The sequence below is a fragment of the Microtus pennsylvanicus genome, chromosome 11 (assembly GCF_037038515.1).
Source record: "Microtus pennsylvanicus isolate mMicPen1 chromosome 11, mMicPen1.hap1, whole genome shotgun sequence".
Taxonomy (NCBI): domain Eukaryota; kingdom Metazoa; phylum Chordata; class Mammalia; order Rodentia; family Cricetidae; genus Microtus; species Microtus pennsylvanicus.
The window spans coordinates 103236120-103249170 of record NC_134589.1 but is presented as its reverse complement, the minus strand read 5'-3'; the positions used below and the strand labels follow the sequence as shown (position 1 = coordinate 103249170).

General features: G+C 42.8%; 2 protein-coding genes across 3 annotated transcripts in view; one reads left to right on the top strand and one right to left on the bottom strand.

Annotated features, from left to right (window-relative positions):
* Positions 1-3905, bottom strand: part of Nde1 (nudE neurodevelopment protein 1) — a 37306-nt gene extending 33401 nt beyond the window's left edge. The window contains exon 1 of the mRNA XM_075942104.1: positions 3664-3905. The gene's annotated coding sequence lies outside the window, so the exon portion shown is untranslated. The remainder of the gene's footprint in view (positions 1-3663) is intronic.
* Positions 3906-4240: 335 nt separating this feature from the next.
* Positions 4241-13051, top strand: part of Marf1 (meiosis regulator and mRNA stability factor 1) — a 58542-nt gene continuing 49731 nt past the window's right edge. Inside the window, exons 1-3 of one of the 2 annotated variants that reach the window (XM_075942101.1) lie at positions 4241-4378; positions 10141-10342; positions 11922-12617. In XM_075942101.1, the coding sequence (XP_075798216.1) occupies positions 10202-10342; positions 11922-12617 (837 nt within the window). In that variant the 5' untranslated portion in view covers positions 4241-4378; positions 10141-10201. The remainder of the gene's footprint in view (positions 4379-10140; positions 10343-11921; positions 12618-13051) is intronic. The other variant, XM_075942102.1, reaches the window with a different exon arrangement.

The following is a 13051-nucleotide window of genomic DNA, read 5'->3' as shown; positions in this document are numbered from 1 at the left end:
TCTCATATTGTCCAGACTGGCCTCTAACTTCTTGTATGGCTAACCTTGAACTTATGATAGTCTTGCCCACATCCTGAGTTAGAATTATGGGTGTGGGTGTGTGCCAACTGGAGAATTTTATGAGGTGCTGGCGATGGAAGCATGGTTCCAGGCATGTTAGGCAAGTGCTCCTCCAACTGAATTGTCTTAGCCCTCTGTTGGTTTTGTGTGTTTGTTTTTTATTTGTTTGTTTTTTTCATATGTAGCCTAGGCTAGCCTCGAATTCTTGAGCATCTTGCCTCAGCCTTATTTTTTGCTACAATCTTAGGCCTACCTAATTCTTGACAGTAAACAACCTAATTGTTCACTAATATATTTATTGAGTACTATTAGGTACATGGTAATCTTACAACCCGGTGAATAAACCAAAAAAATCTGATCTCAAAGGCTTAACACAGTAAAGATATACCCAATTTCAGATGCCAAACTTTATTGCTTGATAGACTGGTGAGTCACAGAAAAGCATAATGATCTTACATTTTGGGGCAATGCTGGTCTTGAACCTAGAGCCTTGGCCATGTAAGGCAAGCACTGAACCAGTGAGCTATATCCCAGCCTCCTGTAGTTGTTTAAAAGATGAGAAAATAAAGCTACAGGAAATCCAGTAAGTTGCCAAAGGTATTTTGATTTGTAGCTAACAAAAGGAGCTTCAGGCTGTGGTGTTCTTTTGGTTTTGTTGTTGTTGTTGTTGTGTACCCTTACAGTGTTCTGCCCATTACACAAGTAAAGCTTTCTGTCTCCTATTAGGGTGACCTGTCTCTTAATTCTTTTGTGACTCCGCCATAGTTCCTTAAAAGAACTCAAAGGCACACACAGGAACCTCAGTGCCTATATCAAACAAACTGAAGAAGTATGTTCTCATTTATTTATTAACTTATGTGTGTGGATGTGCTGTCTGTGTGTATATATACCACATGCATGCCTGATGACTGCAGAAACCAGAGGAAACTGGGTTATGGGCCTCCATGTAGGTGCTGGGAACTGAACTTGGGTCTTCTGGAAGAGTAGGTAGTGCTCTTAACAGCTGAGCCATCTTTCCAGTAGCCCCACTCCCGCCCCTCCCTCAGTGGTTTTCAGGAAACAATCAAATACCAATCATCTATCAAAGTGTTAAAGTTCAACAATCAAAACTTTGGATCACCTAACTAACATGCCCAATCAAAATATACTATGGCATCCTAGCCCATTCTAACACAGACTACCCTTTTTCTCTTCTTAAAAACCACACATGCAAGGTCATTGGCTGCCGTTTTTCTGCCTATAAAGGACCTTGCTGTGAAAACAAGTGTTTGGATGTGGTTTGTGCTTAATTTGAGGTCAGGGAGGGAACCCTTGATGTACGGAGGGTGTGGTCTCCTTCTTGTGCTATGTGTGTGCAATGCCCAGGGAGGACAAAAAAGGTGTCAGATCACCCTGGACTGGGCACTCAGAATGAAATAACCCATCGCCACCAACACCCCATCCTTCAGAAGAGCTATTGGCTATTTTTTCAGTCCTTGGCCTAGTTTGTAGAGAAAGTCGAGTCTTTTTGGTTGTGAAGCTCTCCAGCCTCAATCTGTGTGCTTTTAAAAGTACTTATGATTCTCATTTTCTTAGGCCTTTTCTTTAGTCTACCTGAGTGACTTTATTTCTTACAATACTTATTGACCCTAGCCTACTTCTTGACTAGAAAAAAATGTCAAGGGGCTGGAGAGATGGCTCGGCGGTTTTGAGTACTGACTGCTCTTCCAGAGGTCCTGAGTTCAATTCCCAGCAACCACATGATGGCTCACAACCATCTATATTGAGATCTGGTGCCCTCTTCTGGCCTACAGGCAGGATACTGTAGAAATAAATAAATAGAAAAAAAATGTCAAGCAAAGTCAAGGAAAATGTCTTCCCTCTTTTATGTTTTGTGGCTAAAACTTGTTCAAATAATTAAACATTACAATTACTTTTTTCCCTTTTTTATATTTTTAGTTAATGTTGTCAGTATTCAGAAATAGCTAGAATAAAATGGAGGCAAAAGAAACACCTACTTGTTTGAGACTTTGAAAATAAAAGCGATTTGGGCAGTGGTGGTGCATGCCTTTAATTCCAGCACTTGGGAAGCAGAGGCAGGGGGATCTCTGTGAGTTCATAGGCCAACCTGGTCTACAAGAGCTAGTTCTAGGACAGGCTCCAAAGCCACAGAGAAACCCTGTCTCAAAAAAAAAACCCAAACCAATAAATAAATAACTAAAAGCAAAACAAACAGCAACTAGAATCCTTTTCGTCAGTTTTAATTCTCCCTTGGAAAAATTCTGCCTACACACAGACACAATGTTGTTCTTAGCAGTAGCAAACACCTCGGGTGTGCCTTCTGGAGAGTCTAGTAGAAATAAAGGATTCTTCAGTTACATGTCTGAACTTGCTCTCCTGATCCAGGTTTATGGAAAGCTACATGGTCTTCATCCTACTTCAAGGAGAGCAGTGAAAGCATGGCATACCTGGAGATCGGGAAGAAAAATGTTCCTGGCAACTATGCTTCCTAATTAGTTAGCAAATTTCATTTGTTGCTGGATTTAAGGCATGCGCCACCACACCCGGCTCCCTGGCAGACTTAAGTAGAAACTATTTAAAAGTACTACGCAGCCAGCACATTCTAAACTGTGCCTACATTTAGATAATAAATTTTTAACCTAATTTGCAACAGGAAATAGTAAACAGCTGGTGATTTCAGAAATTTCCCCCTCCTGAAAACATTAAACCAGGCATTGTGGCTCACACTTTTAATGCTAGCACTTAGGAGGCAGAGGCAGGCAGATCTCTGAGTTCAAGACCAGCCTGGCCTACCGAGTGAGTTCCAGGACAGCCAGTGCTACACAGAGAAACCCTGTTTCAAAAAGCGAAGAATAACAAAAAGCTCCAACTTATATTTAGGCCAAGTAAAAGTGAAGACTATGAGGCTCAATTGGGAAGGGGAGCAAATACAGGGCATGGTTTAACCATTTAAAACAGAAAGTGTTGGGGCTGGAGAGGTGGCTTAGCGGTTAGGAGCACTTATTGCTCTTTCCAGTTGATCCTGGTTCATATTCCCAGCACCCATATGGTAGTTCACAATTTGGTTTTACCAAGTTTTTATAACTTTCATGTCTTCTTTTTCGTTCCCAACCTGTCACCCAAAAGTGTTCATTTGAAACAAAGCACCAGGTTTATCCGAATGAAAAGTTTGCCAGACGAGACAAATGCCTCTACTCCTAGCACTGAGAAGGCAAGGGAACCCGACATCGAAGCCAGCTTGGTCTAAATGGCAAGTTCCAGGCCAACCAGGTTATACAAGTGAGATGCTATCTCCAAAAAGAAAAAAAAAAGGGTAGGTCATCATGTACTCTTTATCATTGCTGACAATATTCGGCAGTCTTGGCATGTAGTTTATTGACACCAGTTGGACGGACACTCGGTAGGAAGGACCTTGCTGGAGCTCATTTGACAGGTTTTACTGTTCTTTCCCCAGTCGCCACTAGGTTGCACTAAAAGATGTGTTCCGCAACACACACAATTTAATTAGTAAAACTAAAACAGGACTATCACGTGACGAGCCAGAACGTTAGAAAAGCCACCACAACGCTGTATTTCACAGAACTCTTGTCTCCTTCGTCTTACCCTCCAAGACCTTAAGAGCTGGACCCTAGCAAACCCCATTTGGCAGACTCTTCTCATCTCCATCACATAAGTTCCCCAATTCTTCGCCTGGAGGCTCCATTCGACCTGGCATCATCAAGCCAGCGGGGAGGACTCCTAAACTAGGTGTTCGTGATAAAAAAAAAACCGGAGCCGTCCTGGGGAAAGACCCTATTTAGAGGTTTATCGGGAGGGGACTGAGCCTGACGAGGCTGCAGGGCCGCGAGGCCCCGCCCCCCCCAATTCCCATCGTGCCTCGCGCGAAGAAGACGGGAGCCGAGGGCGGGGCGGAAGAAAAGGGGAGAGACGAGGGAAGAGGTGGAGCTAAACCGAGGAATGGAAAAGCAGGAGGGGGGGAATGGGCGGGGCTAGAGAAGCAAGGAACAGGGCTAGACGGAGACGGGGCGGGAATGGGCGGGGCAGGGGCGTGGTTATAGGAGCGGAGCAGAGGAAGACGTGGTAATTGGAAGACGGGAGGGGGGCGGGGGGGAGGAGGAACGGAAAAGGGGCGGGGCTAGTAATCAAGAAGCGTATGGGTTTTGCGACAGAGGAGGGGCGAAGCGGAAGCGGAAGTGGAGGGTGCGCTTGGCGGCGGCGGCGGGAGCTGCGGAGTCGGGAATCAAAACAAAGGGCCTGGGGGGCGGGAGGGGAAGGCGGCGGGGTCGGAATGTGAGTGGAGAAGGAGCTGGCGGCTGAGGTGAGTCCTCTGTCAGTTCCGGGACTCTATTCGGGCGCTCGGGTTGTTCGGCCAGCAGCGCAGCTGGCCCGGGAACAACGCTCTTTTCCCCAGACTGATGCTGCTGGGGTCCGGGACCCGCCAAAGGAACCGCGCGAAAAGATCGGTCTCCCAAACCATCCCGATGTCTTCCGGGGCGTTCTGTTCCCCGCCTGCGCCTGCTTCCCTGCTCGCTTCCGGGCCCTCCAGGTGTCAGCAACAACCTTTGCAGGCTGTGCAAAGTTAGAAAGTTGAGAGAAAAGGGATAGTGATGGAGTTGGGTCCCTTAGCTTGTTTGCTTTTTGTGTTTTGCAGCCCTCCAAAGCGGTCCGTCTCTTAGCAGCCTCTTTGGATTCAGTTTCAGTATCAGCCACTCCTCCCGTTAATTCTAGCACGAACGTGTTGGCCTTTAGAGTTCGCCAAACACTCTTTTGGTGTAACGAAGAGCTTTCTAGTACTTGCCGTATCTTTTGGACTTTCCAGGATCCTCCTGTTTTGTATAGAAGGAAACGGTCAGCTAAATGGTCTTTCTTCACATTTAGTGAGCTCTACATTTGTCCAGCGGTCATTTGTTAATAACTTGCGAGGCACAGTGGAGTGCTAGGTTCAGGGGATACAGCAGTGAATAAGAAAATAGCAGTCAATATCATCGTGGAATTTATATTCTAATGGAGGAGAAAAATAATAAAACACCAAATAAATAATGTCATTTTAGATAAAAGGTAGAAAAACAAAATACACAGAACCGGTAAAATGGGTTAGCACAGTATGGGAGTTTGTGGCAGGGGGAGGCCATTTAAGAAATTATTCATCTCTTGTCACCAAACCACAAACCTTGGGTTAAAAAGGATGAGTTGCCCATAGCTACACAGATGGGGAGGTGGCCTTGGGGCCCAGTATGCATGCAGTGCGTTCTCAGCCTGTGTCTAAGTTGCTCAAAGACAAAGAGAGTGGCAGAAGGGAAGACACTCACATCAAAGCTTCCTTTGGCTAGCTCAGATGCCTAATGGAACTAGGAATATCTGGGCAAATTTTAGAGTACAGGTCACTAATATTTTTCCTTATATTTATTTGTACTGAGAGTAATCTATATATATCCTTTTATGTTGTGGAATATTAGTTGAAGATGTGTTTCATTTGTTTATGCTGTGGAACATTTGTTTAATGATGCAAAGATATGATGCATTCTTTTATGTTGCATTTGTTTAACTCTGTGAAGCTGTGTTACTTTGCCTGTCTGAAACACCTGATTGGTCTAAAAGAGAGCTGAATGGCCAATAGAAAGAGAGGAGAAAGGAAAGGTGGGGCTGGCAGACAGAATAAATAGGAAGAGAAATCTGGGGAGGGAGGCTGAAGGTGCAAGAGAACGAGAGGAGGACTTCAGGGGCCAGCTATACAGCAAGCCACAGAGTAAGAAGTAAAGAAAAGATATACAGAAATAGAGGTAGGTAAAGGTCAAAAGGTATAGACTGGGTAATTTAAGAAAAGCTGGCTAGAAATAAGCCAGGCTAAGGCCGGGCATTCATAAGAAAGAATAAGATTCCCTGTGTTTATTTGGGAGCTGGGTGGCAAGCCCCCAAAGTAAGAGTTAAAACAAGTACTGACACCTATATATATTAATTTTAAACTTTTTTTGACACAAAGTCTATGTAGCCCAGGCTGCTCTTCAATTTGCCAATATCTTCCTGTCTCTGCCTCCTGAGTGTTGGAAGTGTAGATGTGTGCCAGTACTACTGATTCTTTGACTGAGCATGTTGATGGCACCTTGGTGTAGTAGTAGAAAGAAGTAGGTGAGCCTTTTGACCTTAAGCTAGTTATGAAAGTATTAAGTTTCTTGTTTCTCAGTGAATTGTTAGAAGTTGTAGTTCATTTGGCTTTGAAAAGGTCTGAGCATGCTGAAATTATGAACAATATGAGCATCAGAAGTTCTTATGAATAAGAGAGGAGCTTTTTGGATGATATACATCTTGGGTTTTTTGTTTGTTTGGTTGGTTGGTTTTGGTTTTTCCAGATAGGGTTGGTTTCTCTGTGTAGCCTTGGCTGTCTTGGAGATGGCTCTGTAGACCAGGCTGGCCTTGAACTCAGAGAGATCTGCCTGCCTCTGCCTCCTAAGTCCTGGGATTGAAGGTGTGCATCACCACCACCTGGCACAACCTGGATTTAGTAATAAAAACACGTATTGTAATTCAAACAATGATAGCAGTTAACTTTGTCTCCAAATTATTTTCAACTGTGTACTAGGTTAATTCTGCTAATTCTGTCATTCAACAAATAATTATTTTGTGATTACCATAGAATAGGCCTCGGACTGGCACAAGATACAGTGGTGAAAATGGGCAGTGTGTGCATTTTTAATTCATTTTCTGTAATGCTATGGCAGATAGAGACAGTGCACAAAGAAACAAACATCTTTTTCTTTCTTTCTACTTTCTCTTCCTTCTTTTTTCCCTTCCTCCCCCTCTTTTTGTCTGGGATTGAATCCAGAACCTTCCATATGCCACTAAGTTCCATACACCCCCCAGCCTACAAACAGAAACTTAAATTTTATAGTTCAGCACACTGGCTAAATAGTAAATATAAGAATATTGGGCTTTGCAACCAGATTATGCGGCAAAGACTCAAGTCTCAATTATAGTTCAAGTCAACCATAGATAATATTTAAATGAAGGCATATAGCTGTGCCCTAGTAAAACTTTATGGATACTAAAGTTTGAATTTTGTGTTTAAGAACACTTTCTCAGGAATTTAAAATATCCAAAATATATTTTTAGTTCACAGAACATTTAAATACAGGTGTGTAATCTCAGCATTTAAAAGACTGAGGTAAAAAAAAAAAAGTTGTTAAAAGTTTGAGGCCAGCCTTCAAGATTACAGAATCATATCCTGTCCAAGAATCACTAGGTAGACATATACAAACATACACATGCATATAGGCAGCAGGCTGGCTTTGGCTGGCAGACCATAGTTTAGTTCTTTATGTGATCAGTCCACCCAGACTTGACATACATTTTGAACCATTCTCCCCTCACCCTGTCACAGAGATGTAAAATCTCTTAGAAGCGTCTTATCAGAGATACAGCTGAAAGAAATTATTTTCTACATGCACAGATGAAATTTCTGCTAATCACTGAAAATGGCTACTGTGGTGAGGACTTACAGTAAGGTTTGGTTGTTCTTACCATTGCTAGCTTCATCTCTGCCCGATAAATGTGCATGGGCCTTGCCTTTGTGTACGAGGACCCTGAGTGTAGTCGTGTAGGGGTCAAGTGCATCTGTGAGTTGTATCTTTCTTAATTGCTGGATGTTTGGCCACCCAGTCTGTTACATTGCATTTTCATTATAAACAAACCAAAAACTCGATTGGATGGCTTCTCTGGTACAATAGAATTCAAAGTCCTCAGAGGTCATTTAACTTGTCCTTTCTTTGCTCATACCAGGGGCATAGGAAAGTTAATACTGTGTTTTTTCTTTTTACTTACATTAGGTTCTCCTTACTGCTAACGTCTCTGCTTTCCTAAGCAGAATTTATAGGAAGAGATAGGAAAATTAAGAAAAATTCTAGGCCAGGTATGATGGTCCACACCTTAATCCCAATACTAGGGAGGCAGAGGCAGGCAGATAGATCTCTTGAGTTCAAGTCCAGCCTAAACTACATAGTTTAGGGACAGTCAGTGCTGCATGGAGGAGCATTGTCTTGAAAAAACAAAACAAATAGAGAAAAACTATAGAAAAAGTCTGCTTAGAGCATAGAGGCTTATTTTGGCTGAGTGAAGAGGGGGAGTTCTACCAAGAGATGTGCAGAGGCCATGATTTGTCTCTGTCCTTCAAGCATGGCTGTGTCTTAAAAATAAATAAATCTATAATCCATCTTCATATGTGAAGCTCTAGTGACTGAGGAGTGGCTCAGTAGGTAAAGTGCTTGTTGCACAGGCATGAAGGCCTCAGCACCTCTGTTTTTAAAAGCTGAGTGAGGTAATAACATGTGCTTGTAATCCCAGAGCTGGGGAGGGAGAGACAGGAGGATCTCCGTGTTCGCTGGACAGCCAGTCTAGACAATGAGAACCCCTGTCCTAAAAAAAAAGGAGGAGGAAGAAGAAAAGGTAGTAGATTAGGGAAAACCCAAGACTGAGCTCTGACCTATACACACATGTAAGAGGATCCCTTTGCCCTCCCTAATTTGCACACACAGAAAAAAAAAACTGGGATATGAGGAATGGCAGATAATAAATGGTTTGTGTGGTATATGTACATGTTCATGTAGGAGTGTATGCAGTTGCACATATGTAGATATATGTATAGAGTTGTATGCTGGGTATCTTCCTCATCATTCTCTATTTAATTTTTTAAAAAAGATTTGTTTGTGTATTTTATGTGTATGAGTGCCCTATTCGTATGTACCTGCATACCAGGAAAGGGCATCAAATCCCATTATGGATGGTTATCAGCCACCATATGGTTGCTGGGAATTGAACTCAGAACCTCTGGAAGAACTGCTGAGCCATCTTTCTAGCCCCCCTTTATTTAATTTTTTAAAAATTACATTTATTCATTTTGTGTGTGTATGTGTATATATGCATACATACCATAGCATAAATGTGGAGGTTTGAAGATAGCTGTGGGAGTCAGTTCTCTCTGATATGTTGGAGTGGAACTAAGGTTGGCAGGTTTGGAGGCAATCAATCACCTTTACTGATCCCTGTCACTGGCCCCTCTACCTTATTTTTTGAGGTAGTCTCAGTGAATCTGGAGTTGACTGATTTTTGCTGGGCAGAGTAGCCATTGAACTCTAGGGATCTGCCTGTTTCTGCCTCTCCCGTGCTGGAGTTATAGCTGTATGCCTGTCTTTTGTAAGAGTGAGATCTGAATTCACATCCTTGTGTAGCAAATACTTTTCTTAGCTATCTTCCAGCCTCAGATCATATATTTTATTTCTAAATCAATTTGTTTTGTTTTGTTTGTTTTTCGAGACAGTGTTTCTCTGTGTAACAGCCCTAGCAGTCCTGGAACTAGCTTTGTAGATGTCTCAGGCTGGCCTTGAACTCACAAAGATCCTTCTGACTCTGCTTCCTGACTTCTGGGATCAAAGGTGTGTGCCACCACTCTAAATCAAATTTAAATAGATAGAATCAACCAAGTTTACCAAATTTTAGTGTCCTGTAGTGAGCTGTGATATCCATGCTGCCTTTGTTCTTTAAGGTCTGAACGTGAAAGCCATTGTATCGTGAATACAGCTGTGATCTCATATATTAACATTATAAAATGTGTGCTTGTGTAAGAAGTAACATAGATGTTGACTTATGCACTTCCTGGTTTTGTGTGTCAACTTGACACAAGCCAAAGTCATCAGAGGAAATAGCCTTAGCTGAGGAAATGCCTCTGTGAGATCCACCTGTGATCAGTGGTGGAGGGCCCATCCCATGGTGGGTGGTTCCTTCACTGGGCTGCTGGTTCTGGGTTCTATAAGAAGGTAGGCTAAGCAAGCCATGGGAAGCAAGCCAGTAAGCAGCTCTCCTCTATGGCCTGCACATCAGTTCCTACCTCTGGAATCCTGCCTTGTTTAAGTTCCTGTCCTGATTTATTTCAGCGATGAACAGCAATGCTGAAGTGTAAACATTGCTTTTACTATGCAAGCTTTAGAATTTGGGGCTTTAATAAGAAACCAAATTTCCTCCCTAACTTGACTTTTGGTCATGGTATTTTGTCACAGCAATAGAAACCCTAACTAAGACAACTTTTTTTAACAGGGTGGAAGAATGACGGAAAAGAAAGATGAAAGAATGTTGAACCACATTGTCTGGCTATGTGATGGAAGGGAACAGAACTGAGAACCCTTGCAGCAGAACACTTGGATGGCTTCACCAAGATAAGGATGCTAAGCCTTGGCTTTGGAAATTCTCTGGTTGCTTTTCTCGTCCAGATCAAACGTTGCCTCTTAATCCCCAAACGGTAACTATGTTCAAGATATAGCACGTTGTGAATAGATGATGGGTACAGGTGACTGGGGCAGTCTCTCTCCTGCCTGTATCACCTCTGCACTATTATAGAATATTATAGATGATGGGTACAGGTGACTGGGGCAGTCTCTCTCCTGCCTGTATCACCTATGCACTATTATGCACCATATCTGCACATTTTTATGATCACCTGCTCAACTCTGTATTCTCTCTGGGTAACAGAGGTTTTAATCATTTAAAATTGGGAGAAATTTGGTTTCTTCTTTTGTTTTTTTTTGAGAGCAGTTTTCTCTGTAGCTTTGGAGCCTGTCCTAGAACTAGCTCTTGTAGACCAGGTTGACCTTGAACTCACAGAGATCCACCTGCCTCTGCCTCCCGAGTGCTGGGATTAAAGGCGTGCGCCACCACCGCCTGGCTGGAAATTTGGTTTCTTATTAAAGCCCCAAATTCTAAAGCTTGCATATTAAAAACAATGAAAAATTTAAAATAAATTTTATTTATAGCTTTCTTAAGTGGATTTGGCCTATGGCCTTGGAGGTAAGTTTTTCTTATATAGTCCAGGCTGGCTTTGAATTTGTGATCCTTCTGCCTTGGCCTCCCAAGTGCAGAGTTACAGACAGGTGTGAGACCATTGTCCCTGACTCACCCTCTGGTTTTAAGTCTTGTAAATTAGAAAAGATTGACAATACCTTTTGTTCAGGATTTCTTGTAGGTGTTAAGTATATTCTTTCTTTTCATTTTTAGTGGTGCTGGCTGGGTTTTGAACTGACAGTGGATAGTTCTAATCATTGTGTCTTTGCATTGGCCACAGTATAAAGACTCCATGAAGGCTTCAGCGTTTCCTCAGTGCTCTTAGCAGCACAGCTGGGTCACTTTGGGCAGGTGGCGAGCCTCATTCATGGTGTTTGGAATATCACTCTTCTCCTTTAAGGAGAACCCCACTAAAACCCTTTACTCACCACCTACAGGAATAAATAAAGGAAGCTGCTTGCTTATAAGCCCCCTTCCTTGAGTGCTGTGACATCTTTGCGTATCCCAGTTTTCTTTAGACAGCTCTTTGAAGCAAGAGAAAGTTATAATCCCTGAGGTATGAGTGGTTAATCTGGCTTGCTGAGCCATCTTAATATTTTGACAGAAATAGCATTAATCTTAGTTGTTTGTTTCTCTATTCCCTTCCTGCAAGACCTCTAAAGATTGTCCCTGGTCTTAGCTGGATGCTGTTATATTAGTTCAGTTATGATTGAGTGATGTAAAAAGAGTTGGGTTTGGAGAGATGGTTCAGAGGTTAAGAGCACTGACTGTTCTTCCAGAGGTCCAGAATTCAATTCCCAGTAACCACATGGTGACTCACAACCATCTATAATGAGATCTGGTGCCCTCTTGTGGTGTCAGGTGTACAGGCAGGAGGAACATTGTATACATAATAAATAAATAAATCTTTAAAAAAAAGAAGTTGGATTTTACTTATTTAAAAAAAAGAACATTGTTTTCTATTTTTTTAACACAGTAGTATATGAGAGAAAAAATACAGTAGTCTCCAAAAATTGCCTTGTGTTTTGATCTCTCCTCAGAAGAAAGAGTACATGGAGAACAAGAACGCTGCTGTGGAGTTAAAGGATATACCATCTCCTCTTCATGTTGGCTCTAAACTCTTCCCAGCAGTCCCACTTCCTGATATTCATTCCCTTCAGCAACCAAAAGTACAGCTCTCAGCTGTTCCCAAAGTAAGCTGCTGTGTTCATTGCCCTAATGAACCCCCCACTTCACCCATGCGTTTTGGTGGTGGTGGTGGTGGTGGCAGTAGTGGAGGCTCTGGGAGCTTGATTCACACGGGCTCACTCTTAGACTCACCAAGCACCAGGACAGTCACGTGTCAAGTAGGGTCAGGGTTTGCTTTCCAGTCTGTGTCTTCACTGCAGAATGCCTCTGCTAGGAACAACTTGGTGGGCCTTGCGAATGACTTTCCCAGCATGTGTGTAGAGAGTAGCCTACCTTCCTGCAAGCATCTACCATGTTGTGGGAAACTCCATTTTCAGTCATGTCATAGTAACATACACAAGCTGCATCAGTTCCCGACTCTCCAGGGCTGCACCTCTGCTGGCTGTTTCCCCTGTTCTGATTTCCCGAGTGGGGCTCGTGGGCGTTTGGAAGATCGCCTTTCCCAGTCAGAGCTTACACCTCACTTGTGCACCAACTCTCTTCACCTAAATGTGGCACCTCCAGTCTGTTTAAAGGGCTCACTTTACTGTGAAGACTGTCTAAACAAGGTATGTATCTTTTATTTTTTATGTTGGGGCCAGATAATGAGGTTTGAGGTTCTATTTAGAAATGGCTTTATCTTGCCATGTCTTTACTGTGCATAGGGTTGAAGAATCTTATGATGTAGATCACGCTTCATTCGTCTGATACTGAAAGATGCAAAGGGTAAAATGGGAGAGCATCCAGAAAAGTGCAGTGGAGTTAGGTGTGCAGCTTGTGCCTTTAGAGCCTCTGCTCACGAGAAAGCCATGTCCTGCAGGACAGCTTCGTTTGCAGAGTCTGTTATCTGTTTCGTTTTTTCTAGGACAGAGTTGGTCGAGTTCTTATAACCTAAACTCAGCTTATACACTCACCCTTTCATGGCAGAACAGTAACTATACATTGTTTCTTTGTAATATGAGGAACGTGAAACTTGGTCTCTTTCACACAAATGTTCAAAGGA